Here is a 20,792-nt window from a genome sequence, read left to right on the forward strand (position 1 = left end):
GTTATGTTACAATGGGAGGAAATAAAAATAAAACACACAGAAATCCCCACATGCAACAGTGAAGAAAGGAAATAACCGAGGCGAAATCTGATGAGGCGACACAAATAATAGCACAGTGTGTTTTTTCAGTAATGATGACAGTGGAACAATATATTTGTAAATGGGGTCAAACCAAACAATTGGTCCCCACCCCCCAACTTGCACCATGCTTTCTGCTTGATGGACATTTCTTGCCCACCCAGGAATGTACGTGTTCTTCCTACAATCTGAAAGACACTTTCATTGGAGGAGTTCACACATTTTCCAACACTTAGCCATACTTACTTTAAAGTTCAAAATAATGAAGAAATGTTCCCTTTCTAATATTAATAATGTGATAAATAAAGGATGTGCAGATGGGTGATCAGGCTTCATCAGTAAAAACATCTCCAGCACCTTACAAAGGCTTTATCAGTCAAAACATCTCCAACATCCTACAAACAGCAACACTGTGATAATGAACACAGTATCCAACCACCCAAAAATGAATATACTCCAAAAGATGATCAATTAAATTCATTGCATAAATAAAGAATAGTCTTTGTTGGTCAATCCTTCTGGAAGTCTGGTAAGAACTCACACATCACTCCTTTCCTCGCGTCAATCTCGCCCCCAGGCATGGTGACGGCCGGAGGACCCAGGGCTGGACCCAATCAGGGGCCTCTGAACTCCAGGGTCCCTCTCCATCACCCTCACTGCCAGTGAAGAAGGATCCCCAAACCTCTGAACTCACGGGTCGCTTGAAGACAGACATGTTTCGTAGGGTCGGTGGGCTGGTGTGACGGGTGCTAGCCTCCTAATATGCGGCTCATGGAGATAGATAGAAACAGTGCTGCAAAAGGCGTGAAGAAAGGCACAGTGAGAAGACTGGTACGGCCAAACATCACTGTTAGAGCATCACACATTATCCCTGTTGTGATGGAAGCAGACTGGATGTGTTTAGTGATACCTTTTGATTCTACATGGACTTTGGAGCCATCTATTGAAGTCACAATGCAGGAGAAAAAAGCTTTTCGGCCTTCCCTTTGATCCAGCGTAGACTCCAGCACCACTGTGCTGCCCAATGGGATGGGGCTTTGGGACAAGGACAATTAGAATGACAGATTACACAATATCGGTTGCATAGGCATAATAGTAATAGTATAGTGCAATTACAATAGTCATTAATGGAATTGACCAAAGCCTATATTCCAAAGATACATAGTTAGTTCTTCTCCGTGGATTAATATAACGCGTGCATTATTACTTGCGGTAATTTATGTTGAGGTTTGCAGTCATCACAGGTCCGCACACGTAGGTGGCGTGTGTCCCGTTTACTGAGTCAATCATGGCCGCTGTCGCCCCCCCGTGGACGTGCCTGAAAATACACTCCTATTAAACTCAACATGATATTTTGAAGGGGCAAAAAGGTATTTATACGATGAGCATCTCACTTTTTAGTAGTATCTTATGTCCAAAATGTATGTAGTTTTCAAGTAATGCAAATATATAATATAGGAACAGAAACATTGGGGTATTTACTCCAACTGGGAGAAAAAAACCCACAATTAACTCACCCTGGTGGCCCTTCTAGCAGATGTCCAGCCTGGAATATACACACACATTTCTCCTGCGATTTTTTAATGAACATAACGTATTCAAATCCCGCCCCCGGGATTTTGATGTTCCTCGTAAAAAGGCGCGCCTCCGACTGGATGATCTTACTGAGCAGCACTCCCCCTGATGAGGCACAAACGCACGTTTAAGAAAAATAAATGATGATCAATCCCTGAGAAAATACTACAACAAAATAAGAGAGGTTTCTCTCTAGTATATGAATGTGTTATGGACACTTTTTGGACACTGAATGTGTTTTGGACATTTCTTCCAAATAGGGGGTTACATTCTGTAAATTCCATGTACAATTATGAAAACACACACACACACACACACACACACACACACACACACACACACTACAACTTTCCAATCAAAGGTCATTCCGTGACACCTGTAGCAAACTTGAGTAAGCGGTTGTAGCTGGGCAGTCTCCTCCACGGTCCAGAGCCTTCCTTTCCATCCTCGCCCACACACTGGCTGTTGTAGAGCTCATAATGCTGCAGCATCTCTTTGCTCCATGAGGGATTTGGAAGACTCAAGTCTCTCGGCTGTGACTGAAACGGCCAGGACACGGTCTGTGTTGGATAAACAAGCACATCACAGCCATCAAAACGGTTTATTCACAGCCAACTTGCCAGTTTAAAACCTCCACTGGAAATCATACATTAATCAAGAAACACTCAATCGACTGAGAAAGTATTTTCTGCATTGATGTATGTAATGTCGACGTACCACCATGGGCCGTATGAGGCCTTTCGTGAATGGAGGCAAGCGATGGTTCACCAAGGTTTTGGAGATTCGACAGAGGATACTGGCCATGCCCACACTATACCTTATCACCCTGATATTGTATTGAATATTACCGACACCGATATTGTTTTGATTCGCATGAGCCTTTCGTTAGCGACAAGGTGGATTGCGGTCAGCGAGTGATCCTATGTTGTCGCTTCGTCGCTGTCACAACCAGAACATTGATCCGACCGAGTGATCAGAGGATGAGGAATAATACGCTATGACGTTACGCCTGTTAAGAAGTATAATTTTTGTGTAAGGACCGTGTGTAGTGACATTGAGATCTGTCATCGCCTACCGGCTTTTTCTCGCATGGGGCTTCCGGTGTGAGCCGAAAAACACGGACAACAACGTCATACGGGTCCGCCTCCACCCTCGGACCCTTTCCGGTGTGACAGTGTTCTGCAAACCACCATGACCTCAGGGGGCGCTGTTGGACATACTCTGCAATATGTACGAGTTTAAAGCAGGGGTTCCTTCCCAACCTTTTTTGTTCCGAGGACCGGCATATTCATAACAAAAATGTGACGGTCAATTTGAATGCATCTATTTTAGATGCTTAGGCCTAATTGTATTCGAAAAGGTGCCGAAAAGGAGGAGCTACACATGCCTGGTGGCACACACACACACACACACGCCCTGGATGTCAACAAGGAAAACCAGGCCATATCTTTTTTAACCAATATCACTATAAACCGGTCTTTCAACATCAACACCATGTGACCTTATGTCTGGAGGAGCCAAATAGAAGTGGAAGGCGGCAGCCACTTAGGTGGCGTGTAGCATGGACTTTGTTACTTGTAACCATAACGATATATTAATTACAATTTATTCGCATTGGATTTCCATGCTGCAGCCGTCAATCATTGATAGTCACCTGTCTCCTTCTGTCCCATCCTAAAGTCACAAATATTACATAAATTATCAAGATAACGTATGCCTTTTATGGGATTACTGAAAGAACCATTCATTAAATTAACTAATTCTGAATTATTTAACATTCCTACATTCCTAACATTCCTACGTCGTCGTCCCACCAGGGGGGCGCATTCGTACTTGAGCACGTTAGGTGTCAAACGGACTTGGGCACGGTACAGATGGCCTGGCCTAGTATGAGACCCCGTCCACAAGAAGCCGATTTTTTGTGAAACCGCTAGTCTTGTGCGTTTCGGCCGACCTTCCAGACGGAGCCGGCAAAACCGGTGCCCGAAGCATCACATTTCTCAACCACCCTCGGAGGTGGTTTCAAATCTATCCGGACGGACCCATGCGGACGCCTGAAACGCAAACGATTACGTCATTAGCCCTTCACCAGCTGGGGGACGTCAGAGTTGCGTTGAATTCTTTGCCTATTTAAATGGGGAAGTGCAAATGTCCAGCAGAGGGCGGTATTGGAATAAGCCTCACACAGTACCAGCATAACTGAACCTGGAAGAACAAAAGTTTAACAGCCAGACCCGAGACTGTACAAACCTCATGTAGACCAGATGTTTATGTTGTAAGATTAAATTGATTTATTATCCACGTTAGTTTGTAAAATACTTATACTTCAAGTGTGCTGCAAGCATGGTATTGAGACATACAATTCCAATTCTTCCAAAGGGAGGTTATCAGGTTTGTAAAAAATTAACTATCATCCAGCAGGTTTGTCACAAAAAACAATTATCTAGCAGGCAAAGGTTATCAGATACAGAATGCGGAGTAACTGGTTGAGGAACACACACACACACACACACACACACACACACACACACACACACACACACACACACACACACACACACACACACACACACACACACACACACACACACACACACACACACACACACACACACTTATTTGGCTTTAGCAATGCTGCAGAGCTTCCTGTAATGAAAAGAGAAGAAAAATCAGTTATTCTCAAATCACATTTGAGAACTTATTTCAATTCAACTCAGTCATAGTCTTAAGTCATAGGCTGGCATTTTTAGCTTTTATTTTTATTTTGGAATATCTTACCGTCCTTCTTCCTTGGTCTCATCTACAAATGTACAGATTGCCTTGTCTCTATCCAGAATTTGCAGTTGTAAGATTTTGATCTGCTCCTCTGCTTTATTTTTTTCGGCTTGGTGGCTAGCTGTGGACAAGGAGTACAGCAGAAATGTTACATTATTTATAAAAACATAATTCTGACCCATAGAGGACCGAGTTGCACACAGAAACAATGTTCACTACACAATCATCTATCAAGTGACTTTTACTGGATTTTAATTATTTAGTCCATAATACCTCATAAATATCTTAAACTTCCCTCAACCAGTCATGATAGCCAACTTTTTCAAATAAAGATTGTATCTGTCTGAAGCATTTACTTAATAATCAGAAATAATAACCAATGAAATAGCATTTCAGAGGCGTAAGACCAAGAATAATCTATTTCACTTGATGAATGAAAAAGTTAATATGATGTAGATCGAATATTATCTGAAATATTAGCCACGTTTAACTTCAATTAAAATAAGGTATCTGTGAGTGTTCCCATTACAGCCCCTCATACAGCCTTACCGTTGACCTCAGCTAGAGCCTTTGTGCCGTCGGCCTTGTTTCTCTCAGCCACTTCCTGGAATACACACATCAAGAAATCTTATTCAATATACAACACCAAATTGTAAATGCAGGAAACAGGGTTAATTACCTTTACCAAAAAGGTGTGAATTCCCAATGTTTACTCAGAAGAACACACCCAGTTCAACCAAGACCATACAGTCATTGGTATTTCTATTGAAGCAGTGCATTTCAGAGTTATTGTGTCTTCCTTACCTTGTCAGTGTTACAGATCACTAGGGAATTGGTCATTTGAGCTACAGATCTACTGAGGTCCAACTTATTCTTATTAAGTTGATCTTTCTGCTTTGTGAGAGGATCAAGCAGCTTGTTCAGATCTTGTATTGTGTTTTTCTCCTGAATGATGGCGTGTTCTTTCTGCTTGAGCTCGGCAGAGGTCTCCAACATGCGTGCTTTAAGACTCCGCAGCTCCAGCTCCTGCCGAACGGCCTGGTATATCATCACCACCATCACACTCACACTGAGGAACGCCATTACAGGCACGATCTTCATCTTGGCAGAAGCAAGAAAAGGCAACCAGCAGGTTGTTGTAGTTGATGCTCCTCTCACTGTACATGCAACCCAGCACTGACAAGTGTCTCCCTCCGAAGGCACACCGCATTCAGGGGTGGTTATTCCACCTGTAACCGGCTCCACCTGCTGAACCAGATACCTGGGCGTGACCAATCATAACCACTGGCACTTCCTTGTTGGTCCACTTTTCTCTTTCTCCATCCAGCTCCCATTCACTATATCCAATCATTTATATTAAAACGAGTGCTGCCTTTGTCCTGAACATTTGCTTCATAGGCCTATGTTGTTACATTCTATTTTTAAGAGGTATGATGGTTGAAGCATATTTTTAAAACTTTAAACCCTGCTTTCCAAAAACACTGACATGAATTGAACATCCCATGGTGACTAGCGCAGTGGGCGGGCCCAGGTGGTGCAAAGCCAAACATTTACACCTTCTGGCATACTTCCTTTACTCCCCTTCTTTCAAATTAAGGGAAAGGTCGATGTCCTGTTTTTTTTTAATATCGCAGGCGCCTCGCTTACTTTTATTTACAGATTGCATAAAGAAAGTTGGTATAGGCCTATTAAAAAATAAACGCTTTGGTTTATTGAATTATCTGAAGAGTAAGCGCGTCGCTACCAACACAAATTCGCAAGCAAGATGAGGCTCAACATCTTGCTGTTTTTTTCAGTACTTGTGAGTTTGGGATTGTTTTGGACGGTGACCCGACGGAAGGGGGAAGAGGAACGACTGCTCAAACGCAACAAGTTCCAGTTCATTAAACTCAGCGTCAGCGTGGACGTGCTCGGTGAGTACAAAGTGGAGATCTCCAAAAAGCAACCACTTATGGCCAAGATTAAAGAAGAAGTCAAGGCACTGGAGAGTGAAGCGGCTGATCACCTGGCCAAACAGACGGCAAACAAGGCTGAAGTGGAAGCCTGTGAGAGTGCTAAGGTAGGTCAAAGCTTGAGACACACTCATATCTTTGGGATACCCCTCATATCTTTGGGATACCCCTCATATCTTCGGGACAGGGGGTCAATCGATATGGTGGGACTGGCGGGTTGATCTCAACCGTTTTGTTTGCAGTGTCGGTAAATTAGGTAATGTCCATAGATAACCATTAATTTGTCTCTTTATACACCGGACACTCCATATTGCCCGGTTTAGATGTTTATGATGAATGATGCGATGTTTGTATAGCCGTGTCATTGGGTGAAGCCGTGTCATTGGGTGAAGCCGTGTCATTGGGTGAAGCCGTGTGATTGGGTGAAGCTGTCATAGAGAGAGAGAGAAGCTGTCATTGGGTGATTGAGCGAAGCTGTGTGATTGGGTGATGCTGTCATAATTGGGCAAAGCTGTCGTTGGGGGAAGCCGTGTGATTGGAAGATGTGATTGGGTGAGGCTGTCATTGGGTGGAGCCGTGTGATTGGGTGAAGCTGTCATTGGGTGAAGCTGTCATTGGGTGAAGCTGTGTGATTGGGTGAAGCTGTCATTGGGTGAAGCTGTGTGATTGGGTGGAGCCATGTTATTGGGTGAAGCCGTGTGATTGGGTGAAGCCGTGTGATTGTGTGAAGCCATCATTGGTTGAAGCCGTATCATGGGTGGAGCTGTGTCGTTGGGTGGAGCCGTGTGATTGGGTGGACGTGTGTGATTGGGTGGAGCCGTGTCATTGGGTGGAGCTGTCATTGGGTGGAGCCGTGTGATTGGGTAGAGCCGTGTCATTGGCTAGAGCCGTGTCGTTGGGTGGAGCCATGTGATTGGGTGGGGCTGTCATTGGGTGGAGCCGTGTGATTGTGGCCGTCTCTTAATGGAGTCAATATAGACATATAGCCAATTCTTGTAGGCATTCAAATTCACGCTTGCCACACTTTTCTTTGACGAAGAAGAAAATATGCCAGTACCAGTCTTAACAGTTATCATTGCAATAAAACAAATAGCATTACTAGCTTTGACATCGTTCTCGGACCATGCAACTGATGCCTCAAAGAACTTGCTATAGGCAAGGCCAGGCACATTTATTTTAAACTTGCTATACCAGTGGATTACATGGTTGACCTGGATACAGCAGGCTGGTCTTGCGTTGCATCATGTATCTATTACATCCATGTGTTGGGGGTGCTTAATTTGGCACAGGAAGTAATTGGCAAACTAAGCTTATGCGTAATTGGGATATAATATATTGTATTTGTATCCTAAAATAAAATATCCTTGCATCTCTTTTTAACCCATAGAAACAGATAACAGATGAGGCTGCATCACTTGAGTCTGAACTTGGTAGCAAAAAAGGTAAGTGACCAAAACACTTCTTTCAACAGCACGCAAGTAAATTTTACTAGGGACACTGGGCAAATTTCTAAAATCTATTTCTAAAAGGTTGCATTACAAGAGTTTTATAATTGAGCCCTATATCCACAGAGGAATTTACAAAGCAGAAGGCCAACTGGGAAGCTGAGGTTGCATCTCTAAATAAGCAGATAAATGAGAAAAGCAAATTGTGTGACTTCATCAAAACGGATTCAGAAGTGGCCAGGTACAGTAACGACTATAGCAGGCAAAGTCTGGACTCTTCATACCACGGATTTAACTGTATCTTCAACCCCATACATCATGCTGTCGTCTTTTAACATTGTTATTTTAGGAAACTGTGTGGTGTGCCGGATCCTAAGCCAGAGGAGGCCAAGGCAGAGGCCCCTAAGGCAGATGCCCCTAAGGCAGAGGCCCCTAAGCCCGAGGAGGCTAAGGTAGAGGCCCCTAAGCCCGAGGAGGCTAAGGCAGAGGCCCCTAAGCCCGAGGAGGCTAAGGCAGAGGCCCCTAAGCCCGAGGAGGCTAAAGCAGAGGCCCCTAAGCCCGAGGAGGCCAAGGAAGAGGCCTCTAAGGCGGGGGAGGCCAAGGATAAGGCCCCTAAATCATAATGAAGTAAGCCTATTTTTACAGTTTTTAACTTATTTCGTAGTGGAAATAGTGCAAGATGTCTGAGAAGGTTTACCTGAAACAATCCTAATATGAGTTGTGAAATACTAGGTTTATTCTAGGCTGATATTTACTTTTAATTCGTACAAACTACACACAAAGGTTAAGGGATTCATACTTTTTCAGAACTGAGTTCATAAGCTGAATGTATACACTTTTCTTCCTTCCTCGCCTAAATATACTTCTGAGGGTGGGTTTCCTGGGCATTTTCCATAAAGGGTTGGCTTGAGCTGCCACGAGCATTGTTACTCCCACTAACATTTTTACCACACCTTTGTATAGCAGTTAAGCATTACTCATCTAACCGTTTTTATGAATGGCAATGTAGTCTGTAGGTGATTGTAGTGGCTACAGTTACAGATCAAACACATCCGTGTGTGTGTGTGTGTATATGTGTGTGTGTGTGTGTGTGTGTGTGTCCTGTATTCAAAGTCGTCATGTAAATAGGACTCCAGGCGGATCTCTGAAAGAAGGAAGTGAAGACGGCAAGCAGAAGGACTCCACTTTCTAGGAGAGTTGGACCTCTTTATATCCAAACACTATTTTGGAAGTTCAGCACCTTAACTAATAACCCAGGATTCCCATTTGAAATGGACTCCCCAAGTTCGACCAAACTCCACCATGTCGCCATGAAGTTATTTTTCTCCATGGAAGTTTTCTGTTGCTCATACACTGGTGCACACCCGTGTATGTTGAATAACTTTGTCTTCGTCTATACATCTTTTTACATAGTGATCCTCCCTAAGGGTGTATTGTTTACATACAATCCACCTTTACACCTCCATCAGCCATTCACAAAGCCCCATTGCCCCGTTAGTTGACCTGCTAAAACGACACTCTGTGCTGACCTGTCCGGAAGTCCAAAAGAAGTTAAAGCTGTTTCTGTTTAACTGTAAGTCCAAAAGTCTTATGGGCTACTCCATGTGTTTCTGAGTTAATTTTCTAATATGGGGAAGGGGATTATTTTGTACCAATTATATATTTTCTATATCTTCAATTGAGTGGTTGGCCTAATTGTCATGCCAACCAAATCATTTAGTAATTTACATATCCAGAACTATTTGATTTGTAAGGCTATATGTATGGGACTGTCGGATCCGTATATATATTTCTTGGTAAAGCCACCTGACTTTCATAAATGCACTTGTTTATATTTGAACATCAACATCATAATGCTTTGTCATGAAAATAAATAAATGTTCTTTATACAACATCCCCCAGTGTGTCTGATATTTTTTTCCTCTCCGGTCACCACTCTATTTTCTGCCCATCAGACTCCACCCAATACATTCTACCCCCAGGCCCCCTATTAGGCCGGGACATGATGACTCCCTTCTGCCCCAGCGGGTTTACAAGGTCATGTTACAGGGGTTGCAGAGAGAGGGTGAACAGTCTCTCATTTCTCTAATTTCTCCTTTCTGCAAGCAACCCTAGAGCAAAAGACCATAGGTGAATTCCTTGCTCTCATAATGGCATGATTTGGTTGTTTTGAGGAGGTGTTGTCCCTAGTATAGTGGGCCCCTTTGAGGAAAGTTGGCTATTTAAGGCATTGTTCTATGCTGGCTGTGTAACTGAACCGGCCATTGCTAGTCTGGCTCTCCAAGCCACCGTTGATGTCTTGATACATCTAAATGAATATTATTTTATAGTGTGGATATTTCTGGACATTCAAGCAATCCATGTCACTCTTGCATTTAATGAAATAAAATGCCCTCAAAGTTCAATGTGAACCTTTCTATAATTATTCACATTGAATTTGATTGCATGCTCTGTGGGCTACTAACTAATGTAAATTATTTTGAAAATGTATTTTCAGTACAGTTCAGTGGCCGGAAAAAAAACACATACACATGCACACACACAGACACTTACATAAGGCACAATTGATGCAAAATCATTCATTGAAAATAAATTGTCAAGCAAAAATATAGTCTAAAGGAAAAAAAGGACTTGGTGAAAAGGAATGTTTTGAGGTGTTTTTTTGACAATGGCTGGAGTACTGGTGGTTCATCATAATGAAATACACAGCTGAGAAGTTAGCATGTGTTAACATCCCACAGTTCTGTCTGCCTGCAGTTACCATATGTGATGGCAGTATTGATTGATTGATATTGATCCGTTTACCAAAGGTCATCTTGACAACCAGAGGTCACTTCCTCTATATACATTTGAACCCTGTAGACCAGGGCTATTCAACCTCCTTAACAAGTGGGCCGAAAAGGAAAACCACTGGGGGTTCATGAGCCACACGGAGTAAAACTACGTGAATAAATCTCTACAAATAAATCATACTTAAATTAGTGTTAACTTAATATATATAATACTACTACATGGAATAAACTTGTCAGACGCATTCCTTCCTTCTTGACTTTTAATCGTATCATTATAAAAGATTTTGTTCTCACATATTTTGGACACGTATTTAGAATTCAACAATGTTGTTTGAATCATCACAAAACAGAACTACTGTACATATGAGACATTTTGAGCCAGTGAGTCAGTGAGAAAGATGCACTGCCTTGTTTGCCTAGTTTGGCTCATCCTGAGACACTCATGCAGCTTCTCATAGGTCATGGTCCAACGTGCCCTTGTTCTGATGGCATTCATATGAGAAAAGCTAGACTCACACGTATCGGTTGAGCCAAACATTGTCAGAAAAAGTGATGCCAGTTCCTGATGTGGGATACTGATACTGGCTAGTATCACCGGCTACACACAGAAACCTGATTTGCATGCAACTATGTTTCTCCTTTATTTTATTTATTTTTTGCATGCAACCTCTTGCGGGCCAGAAAAAATGTAAGAGGGGCCGCATTTGGCCCACGGGCCGCTAGTTGAATAGGCCTGAGACTATATTTCACTACTTGTATGAATGTATATCTAGTGATTAAAAACATGCCAAAGAGAGCTGCCTCAGGTGGGTTACGACACACTAACCAAACGTAAATATATGAACTTGAGGCAAAGAGTATAACACAGCAGGTAAAGGTAGAAAATATTTTTGGGCAAAACAATGGGCACATCAAAGCACTGTGTAGTTAAGTCGAAAAGTACCTCCCGATGTTGAATGGAAATAGATAGACCAAACGAATGGAATGGAACGCTCCCTACTTAATGAAGTGACTCAATTCAATTCTAAAACTTTGACCTAGATTTAGAGATCAACTGAAAGTTATGTTGGGTAGCTCACGCTCTGATGAACATTACATCTATTGATTAGGCTAATGTTGGGAGGAAAGGCTCCAGGCCAAATCAGTTGATCAATATCCAACTAATTACACTGTGAATGTCAGTGAGTGTTGGTGGTACCCTCCACCAACACTCAAGTTCCAGCCATGTATATAAACCCTGTCCCGCTGCAGACTTGTTCACACATTCATACATTCAGGCAGCACTGATGGACGATGGGACACTGACAAATACAACTCATACATGGAGTTTTCACCATTTTGGCTCTAACATTACATTAGCAAATCTAATGAAGATGTTGTTTTTTATCTATTTAACCTTTTTTTCATGAGGTTTCATTAGGTTTAATCATCTGTTTTGCAAGATACCTGACACACAACATACTTTAACCTCACAACAAGACATATTTAGGCCTCAGATTTTTGACAAACAGTATTGAGTAGGAAAAAGGAGGAGGAAAGAAATGGACCTGGACAAAGCGATGTGGTATGTAACTTCTTTGTAACCTTTGTTTTCTGCATGTTAAAATACAAAATGTTTCTGTCCTCATCTACACTATGGTCAGCTTTTGTGGAGTTCTGCGCCTCTCTGAACACCTGTTGAGTGAGGATGCCATCCGGCCAGTGCACACACCCTGTGTACTCAGACTACCTGTTCAGCCACTTACAGCCCTCCCCTCGTCAATCTAATGTATAATAGTATGTATATAATGCTCTCTTCCGAATAGTTCTTAAATACAAACAGATTGTACGCCTCTTTTGTGATCTTTTTATTTGCTCCCTTTCGATCATGATTATAGTTGCCCTTTTGTACAAACACATTTATTTTCTCTTTCTTTTGTTCTTGTTCTCTCACAGGTCTATCAAGTTATGAAGCATTCCTGGAATTAACTTCAACACCAAGCAATACTTTATCGAACTGCAAGGAATCATATAAGCTAGAGGCTGTGTGATATGTTTGATATTCGGTTGTTCTCCTGCGTTTTCACGTCAACTAAATATCAGACATATTCCTACAGATTCTGGCACGTTAACATCACCTTGATCCAGCTCACCAAAACCAGAACATCTGCATACATTATGTGCTTTATTGTCCATTTGTTTCTTACTTATTTTAGACCATATGTAATCCTGTAATTAATTTAAAGTGATATTTTTTATGAATTAAGAATATCATGTATGTCCTCACATTTGATTGTGCAATCGTTATCTTTCCTTATCATAGGGTGCTATGTAGTATTTGCAGTTCCTTAATGTCTTTGAATGGATTATCAAAAGAAGCAAACCCGTAGGTAATTGTCTTTGTCAGTCAGGCTGTCACAAAGACAGACAGGCTGCCGTTTATGTGTATCCATGTTGCATGAGTAAACAAGGTTGAATTTCCTTTTTTTTTTACTGACTTCCTTTTTTTTTTACTGAATAGAAATTCAATAGTCTTCAAACCTGCTTGTGTTGCGTCTTTGAATCTTTTCTTGGAACGTAAATATGGAGGAGATCAAATGTTGCCGAATAATAAAACCAACAATTACAATAGGTTGCCTAGCACTTTGTGCTTGCCCCCCCTTATAATATAATAATAAAACGAACAATAACAATAGGTTACCTTCGCAATTTGGGCTTGGCCTCCCTTATAATATAATAATAGAACAAACAATTACAACAGGTTGCCTTCGCACTTTGTGCTTGGCCCCCTAATAATAATAATAGTAAAACTAACAATTAAAATAGGTTGCCTTAACACTTTGTCCTTGGCCCCCTAATAATTTGCTCATACAGCAGCAGGTACAGTATTCTGAAAAGAGATATTCTCATAGCACATTTCACTTACCAATAGCTGATGGATTGCTTATCCATTTCTAACTAACTGACACTCAAATAATTTAATTTACATCTTACCTACAGAACCTTTTTCATGAATATATCATACCATATATCATACTAGAGTTTTTGCCCACGCGTTGTGTGCGCTCAACCTCTAGTTGTAATTAACAGGGGTAATTGTTCAATGGAAAGTGTAGTATACTATGCATGCTAAATCAATTATTAAATAGCCTTTACTGTTATTCAGGGCTGATAAGTGCATTGATATTTTAAAATGCAAGGCAACTATTGTTAGTTAGAAAATAATAATCATCATTGAGATTAAACATTTCTTCCAGTGTCCTGGCCAAGACAGGCAATAGTAGCCTAAAGTTACACATAGCATACACACAAAACATAAGAAAAATAAAACAACTAAAACAGTCCGCAGGGGGGAAGGGGGATATCAATATCGCAAGACATTTGGGGAGGCTCAAGGAGCAGAATAAAGTTTAGTCTTATGGGGGACTCTATAGACATAATTCACCATAGCCTACTGTGTTATTGACATGTTTTCGTTGTGTTATAGAGACAATGTCTCTTTAAGATCACGTCACTTGTGTGTTGATATGCCGGTCGGCCTGATGTTTGAATTTAACAGTTTTTATATGACAAAATGAACGACCTGCCGTTGCTTGTCGAGGTGAGACATTTTCTCTTCCCTTATTTTATCGCAATTTATATAGTCTACATACAGAACGTCTTACCTGGGAGAGTTTGTCGATGTCTGAGCCGTTATGTTTGCTGCCTTTGTGTTGACGTGCTGTGTGTGCGCGTGGTTGTGTGTGTGTGTGCGTGTAGTGTGTGCGCATGTGTGTGCGTTTCCATGTATATCATAAAAATCAACATATCTGTAATCCGGGGCATATAAAGACTGGGATCAGAAGATAATTATTTTCTCTCCATTGAAACCCATTCATATTTTTCGATCTCATTAAATATCTCCCATGGGCTCTACCGGAAGGGGCGTGAGTTTGCCGCTCTATACGCGTTCGCGCTTGGCACATGCGCACTTGAGTAACTGGTGCAACAGGCCTGCTATTATAGTAGTAAGATCAGTGTTCTATGTCGTATAGGCTTCGCCTTTTAAGGCTATCGCGATTGGGTTATCAATAGGCGTGAGCCGTAGCACTGAAAAATCTGTAATCCCCGCCCACCAACAGCGTGGGCCTCAATCACGTCCGCGGGTCTCATTCATGTCTGCAGTTCGCAGATACGCGGGCGCCGGCGGACGTTTGGCTCCCATTTTCTTCAGCGTTCCTAGCATACTGAATGGATACGAACATGGACTCCAGGACGGTCAGCATCCGCAAGTCATGTAACTCGCCTGGCTTACAAGCCCCGCCCGCCTCCGTCGCAGGCTGCGGCGAGCGGCCAGCAAGGGCCCGGGGCAACGGGCTCGCGGGGTAATGCCCCGCCCCACAAGCGGCGTCTATTACGGGGCAAGGAAGGAGCGTGTGACAGCGGGAAACACCTCTTTTCTAAAGACGGCTGTTTTCTCCCCACGCCCCAGTTAACGTCGGAGCCTGTCGCCCCGGCCTTAACTGTCTCACCCGCATCTCCCACCACATGTAGGCAGGCCGTCAATAAACCTTGTATTATTGATCAAGCCAGCCCTACATTACTTTCCCCTCACCACATCGTGCCTGGCATGACATGTGGCGAGACGGTCGCTAAAACGAGCTCTCTGTCTAAGAATGACACGCAGCTCGTTCACAGTGTCAGCAGTCTGCTGCCCAGTCGCAGTGTTATTCCTCCTCGCGCCCGCACGCTCAGGAGAGAGGAAGCTACACTCTGGTCACAAGCTGAGCAGGCAGGGCATGCCTCTGCTAATGACACACACACCCAGCCCTTTCGGACAGAGCTCCCCATGGGCTGTGAGGAGGACTCCTCCCCTCACAGCAGCGGCAGGGGCTCAAGCGTGGCTCGTTTCCATGACAGCCGCATCAAAACAAGAGGCTGCACAGCCGCTTTCAGAGCATTACTCAGAATGGCTGGGCGCGTGCCCCCTGGCCAAATGGATGGACAGGCTGATCAGCAAGGGTCACACCCTGCAGTTCACCTCCGTCCCGCCACGATTCAACGGGATTGTGGAAACAACGCTGCCATCCAAGGATCAACAGCTGTCACTTTTGGCGGAGCTCTAGAAGCTTCTAGCGAAAAATTTGATTTCCACAGTCCCGAAGGGAGAGGAAATGCAGGGATTCTATTCACGTTATTTCCTAGTACCCAAGAAAACAGGAGGGCTGACCGATTCTCGATCTAGCCCTATTCAACAAATGCATCGTGGAGAGGCCTTTTCACATGCTAACAATCAGACGAGTGTTACAGTGTGTAAAACCAGGCGACTGGTTCACCTCAATAGATTTGAAGGACGCATACTTCCACGTCACAGTGATCTCCAAACACAGGAAATTCCTGCATTTCTCATTCCAAGGGTCACACTACGAGTACAACCCTCTCCCGTTCGGCTATTCTCTAGCCCCATGAACGTTTTTTCAAGTGCCTGGAGGCGGCTCTCCGGCCACTGCACGCAACAGGAATGAGAGTACTTTTCTACTTGGACGATCAGCTTCTGATGGCTCGCTCCAAGGAGGAAGCAACTATTAAAACAAAGAAGTTGGTAATCCACCTATCGAATTTAGGCTTCCACATCAATTGGAAGAAAAGCTCCCCCCTCCCCTCACAGAGTGTGATGTATTTGGGGGTAGAGCTGGATTCAGCTGTAATGAGAGCACGGCTCTCACAGCGGAGGATGGAGACGCTGTGGTCTCTCCTCCGCCGCTGTTCCCCGGGCAGCGTCGTGACAGCACTCTCTGTCATGAGGCTGCTGGGCATGATGCAGCCACTCACACGGTGGTGCCGCTGGGTCTGCTTCACATGAGGCGGCTGCAGAGATGGTTTTCTCGCCTGCGCATCGACCCGGTGCGCCAACGGCGGCGCAAAGTGACCATTCCCCTATCAGTGGGCCCCGATTTGACTCACTGGGGCGATCCCCGAACTCTCACGAGAGGGGTGCCGTTGGGCAGAGCAACGTCACACATCTCAGTGTTCACGGATGCTTCTCTGTCGGGCTGGGGAGGAACATGCGAGTTTCACGTAGTGGGCGGTGTTTGGCCGCTCCCCCGTGACCATGCATATAAACGCAATAGAGCTCCTCACTGTGTTGAAAGTGGTCCAACACTTTGCCCAAATGATAACGAATCAACACGCAACGAATCGCACAGACAACAAGGCGACATCAGCATACATAAATCGCCAAGGGGGCGTGCGCTCGGCACAGCGGCTGAGCATAGCAAGACAGCTGTTATGCTGGGCGCACACACACTTGCTCTCCATCAGAGCAGCGTACATCCCTGGTGTCCTGAACAGAGGGGCAGACATAATGTCGAGGGGGGGTCCCCAACCAGGCGACTGGACTCCACGATCTGATCAATCAGATATGGAGCGAGTTTGGGAAGGCGGAGGTCGACCTATTCGCCACGCGGGAGAACACACTCTCTCAGCGCGAAGGACAATCCCCCACTCGGGGTGGATGCGTTCGCTCAAAGACCGTGGCCGAACACACTCCTGTACGCTTTCCCACCCGTCCCCCTGATTCCCCAAGTCTTGGACCGAGTCCAAGAGGACGGCTGTATATGATTCTCATAGCACCGCAACGGACGAGTGCACCGTGGTTCCCTGCCTCCAGCGTCTGCTCTCGGGGCCCCCGAAGGAACTCCCTTGGCGGCGGGACGCTCTCTCACAGGCAGGGGGAGCAATCATAGATTACCAAGAGATCGGCCAGCGCTTGTGGGCCTGGCCGCTGAATGCGAGCGCCCAGAGGGTCTCGGCCTCTCCCAGGAGGTCGTACGGACCATCCAGGGTGCCAGAGCTGACTCCACCAGAGCGTGTTACTCGGCTAAATGGGCGGCTTTCCATAAATGGTGCACGGAGAGGGGTTGTGATCCCATCTCCTGCCCTTTGCCGCGTGTGCTCTCTTTCCTCCAGACACTGATGGGAAGAGGGCTGGCCTTTAGGACGGTTAAGAGGTACGCGGCTGCTGTTTCATCATGTCACGAAGGCTTCGGGGATAAAACTGTTTTTAGTCACCCCTTAATGAAGCGCTTCCTAAAAGGTGTGAGGGGAGAGAGACCCGTGACGCGCTCTCTCACTCCACAATGGGATTTAACGCTGGTGCTGCGCACACTGGTTAAAGCCCCATTTGAGCCTCTTGACCGGGTGCCCCTCAAGTTTGTGTCAGCCAAGACAGCTTTGCTGCTGGCCCTGACGTCAGCTAAGAGAGTGAGCGACCTGTCTGCACTCTCTGTAGCCCCTTCATGTAGCTGTGTTTCTGGTACTGATCGGGACCAATGAGGCATAAACTATATCGTGCTTCGCCCTTTAACCCAATAGCGATAGCCTTAAAAGGCGAAGCCTATACGACATAGAACGATAGTTACGTATTGTAACTCTAGATTCTATGAGTATAGGCGCAGCCTTTAAAGTGTCGGCCTCATTGTCCTTTAAATAGCTGAAGAAAAGGCGTCAGCGTATATCTGACGTGAATGAGGCCCGCGGACGTGATTGAGCCCCACGCTGTTGGCGGGCGGGGATTACAAATTTTTCAGTGCTACGGCTCACGCCTAGGGATATTGCAATAGCGATAGCCTAATGCGCCTTTACTCATAGAATCTAGAGTTACAATGCGTAACTATCGCCGCCTATACCTTCATTCTGTGGCGCTGCATGCGCCACACATTGGTCTATGTATGGGAAACACTGAAGATATCATATGAAAACTCATCCAGGGAGTAGAAGTCAATTGTTAGCTATAAAAGAGAATAAATTAAATCACAAAAAAACATTATTTGATACATTCACACACTGCATGAGGATCATTAAATAGCATCAGTGCATCGGCCCATCATGAGGATCATTGATGGAGATGATTCATTATGATCATTCATTCATTAGTATCTAAATATTTTTAATATATTTATTAATTTATTTATTAATGTATTTAATATTAACACAATTATGTGTTCACAGATGCACACGCACACACACACACACACACACACACACACACACACACACACACACACACACACACACACACACACACACGTGCACACACACACACACACACACACACATTTACATTTAGGGCATTTAGCAGACGCTTTTATCCAAAGCGACTTACAATAAGTACATTTGTCATAAGAAGTGAAATATATCGCTGTCAGTACAGTATAGATGTTCATAGAACCAAGTGCAAGTACTAACAATCGCTAGGCTAACCCATTCCCCTTGTACAGCAATGATAGCAGCTACTGCAGATGCTACACAATTAAGTACTATGAATAAGTGCAATGTAGATTAAGTGCGTACAATAAGTGCGTACATTAAGAGCAGGACGTAAAACATACAATGGTGGCCGGAAGGGGCTGGGTAGCTATGCAGAGTCGAGGTGAACTCTGAAAAGGTGAGTTTTAAGTCTTTTGCGGAAGCTGGTGAGCGACTCTGCGATCCTGACATCGGCAGGGAGCTCATTCCACCACTGAGGTCTTTGTTTGCTCTTAGCGATGGCGCTACCAGACACACACACACACACACACACACACACACACACACACACACACACACACACACACACACACACACACACACACACACACACACACACACACACACACCTGCAGCAACTTCATGAAGACAATAGGCCTTTTTGGAATTCTGTGCCGAGTTTGTTCTACTGATGGGGTCTGACACGACTCTCTGAGACGAATGTTATCTGAATTAGTGCACACTGTATACTTTGGGCACAATGTTGCAATGGGAAAGAATGAAAACGTCAATAAAGATCTTTTTTTTTTTTTTTGTGTAATTGGCACATAGAGTAAGTGTGAAGAGATAGAGACATGCTACTGCAGTATGGCTGCAGTAGCAAGGGGAAGAGTAGACGATATCAGGAATTATATTGAAAGGAGAATAGTCAAATAAAAAATCAAGCAATATCATAAAAGAAAGTACAATATTTGTGGAAAATGTTGGGGACAACTTCATAAGAGGTGAGATGTACTCAGTACAGTTTATCATTAGTATTTCAGGTAAGGTCAAGATGCTTTGTGTTTATACGGGATACTGTGTTTCACTCTTTTTACAGGGATGGTTACAATGAAAGTTCTGCCTATGTTTTTTGTTTTCATTCTGAGTGCCACTGTTTCATGTCATTGGCTACAGTAGAGGAGAGTGCTACTTCAACACCAAAGGTAGACGGTCGTCCATGCAAAGTGTTGTGTGTTGTGTTTTTGGTCCAAATGTCTCCATGGTAACGGTGGATATGCCCACAGGGAGCTGTGAATACATGGGCCAGAAGTATGAAATAGGAGAGAGATGGCTCACACAGGATTGCTACCAGTGCGTCTGCATGTCACCATTTGGAGTAGGATGCTGCGACCAGTAAGTCCGTTCACACAGATACATATACCTTAGCTGATCTTTGTGCATTCTTACAACATTGCCTGCACCTATCCTACAGTGGATATAATCCTGTGGACTAACCGGACTGGTGTGAGGTTGTTCGTCAGCCAGACTCCTACACCAGCGTCGGTGATGAAAGCCACGAGGTCGTCTCAGACCAGGAAAAACAAGGTTCAAACTGACATCTGACAATTACCCTTTCTTATGATTTGGTGGCTGCTGCGTCTCTCCTCCGACATGCAATTTGCATATCTACAAATCAAATTAGTTTATGTTCCATCCCCTCGTTATGGGTTTGGCCGCGGTGACATGACAATGGAATTGTTACAAATGAAAATAATTAACTGTATGAATATTTGAAATCTATCGTAATACTAAGTTTGAATAAAAAAATACTTCGTTTTGGACAATTATCTTGAAATCATCATATCTCGACTGTCTGGCAAAGGTGATATTTTTGCTCAAGAGAACATATGAATAAAAAAGCTATTAAATATATATATATACGTGTCGTGTGTCCTGGTCAGTAGGCTAATATGTGCTCCATTTCTCAATCTTATGACTCACTATATTGTTAGTTCAATGGTTTAATAATTTTGAAAATTAGACATTCAAATGTACAGTGATTAAACCTTAATATTTCATTTTATGCGTTCCAGACAAAATCATGACATAAAAAAGGTCCTGTGTAGCCGATAATATATAATAAACATCGTGCTTAAGGACTCTTACTTTGAAGGCTCGGAAAGTGACAATAAACATTGTTCTAAGGG

The 20,792-nt window shown here is 43.8% G+C and overlaps 3 protein-coding genes and 1 long non-coding RNA gene across 7 annotated transcripts; 2 read left to right on the top strand and 2 right to left on the bottom strand.

Annotated features, from left to right (window-relative positions):
- Positions 1–88: 88 nt before the first annotated feature.
- Positions 89–2,782, bottom strand: them4 (thioesterase superfamily member 4). Its single transcript, XM_030370601.1, has 6 exons — positions 2,371–2,782; positions 2,030–2,213; positions 1,596–1,758; positions 1,286–1,396; positions 989–1,113; positions 89–871 (listed from the first exon to the last, which is right to left on the bottom strand). Exons 1-6 carry the CDS (start codon positions 2,455–2,457, stop codon positions 828–830), a joined length of 714 nt encoding a protein of 237 aa, XP_030226461.1. The 5' UTR covers positions 2,458–2,782; the 3' UTR covers positions 89–827.
- A 1,138-nt stretch (positions 2,783–3,920) lies between these two features.
- Positions 3,921–5,682, bottom strand: si:dkey-87o1.2 (uncharacterized). Its single transcript, XM_030370602.1, has 4 exons — positions 5,233–5,682; positions 4,978–5,032; positions 4,432–4,549; positions 3,921–4,299 (listed from the first exon to the last, which is right to left on the bottom strand). The coding sequence occupies exons 1-4, from the start codon at positions 5,527–5,529 to the stop codon at positions 4,269–4,271; spliced, it is 501 nt and encodes a 166-aa protein (XP_030226462.1). The 5' UTR covers positions 5,530–5,682; the 3' UTR covers positions 3,921–4,268.
- A 296-nt stretch (positions 5,683–5,978) lies between these two features.
- On the top strand, positions 5,979–9,721 carry zgc:174935 (neurofilament heavy polypeptide). 4 transcript variants are annotated; one of them, XM_030370598.1, is made up of 6 exons: positions 5,979–6,487; positions 7,768–7,822; positions 7,952–8,066; positions 8,175–8,283; positions 8,314–8,452; positions 8,939–9,721. In XM_030370598.1, the coding sequence occupies exons 1-5, from the start codon at positions 6,194–6,196 to the stop codon at positions 8,446–8,448; spliced, it is 708 nt and encodes a 235-aa protein (XP_030226458.1). In that variant the 5' UTR covers positions 5,979–6,193; the 3' UTR covers positions 8,449–8,452; positions 8,939–9,721. The 4 variants fall into 4 exon arrangements, with proteins under 4 accessions (XP_030226458.1, XP_030226459.1, XP_030226460.1 ...); XM_030370599.1 differs by having other exon boundaries at positions 8,175–8,232; positions 8,278–8,452; XM_030370600.1 differs by having other exon boundaries at positions 5,980–6,487; positions 8,175–8,232; positions 8,308–8,452.
- Positions 9,722–19,506: 9,785 nt separating this feature from the next.
- Positions 19,507–20,528, top strand: LOC115554044 (uncharacterized). Its single transcript, XR_003978542.1, has 2 exons — positions 19,507–19,998; positions 20,078–20,528. It is a non-coding gene; the product is annotated as an uncharacterized LOC115554044 (long non-coding RNA).
- Positions 20,529–20,792: the final 264 nt, after the last annotated feature.

The sequence above is a fragment of the Gadus morhua genome, chromosome 11, assembly GCF_902167405.1.
Source record: "Gadus morhua chromosome 11, gadMor3.0, whole genome shotgun sequence".
Lineage (NCBI taxonomy): Eukaryota > Metazoa > Chordata > Actinopteri > Gadiformes > Gadidae > Gadus > Gadus morhua.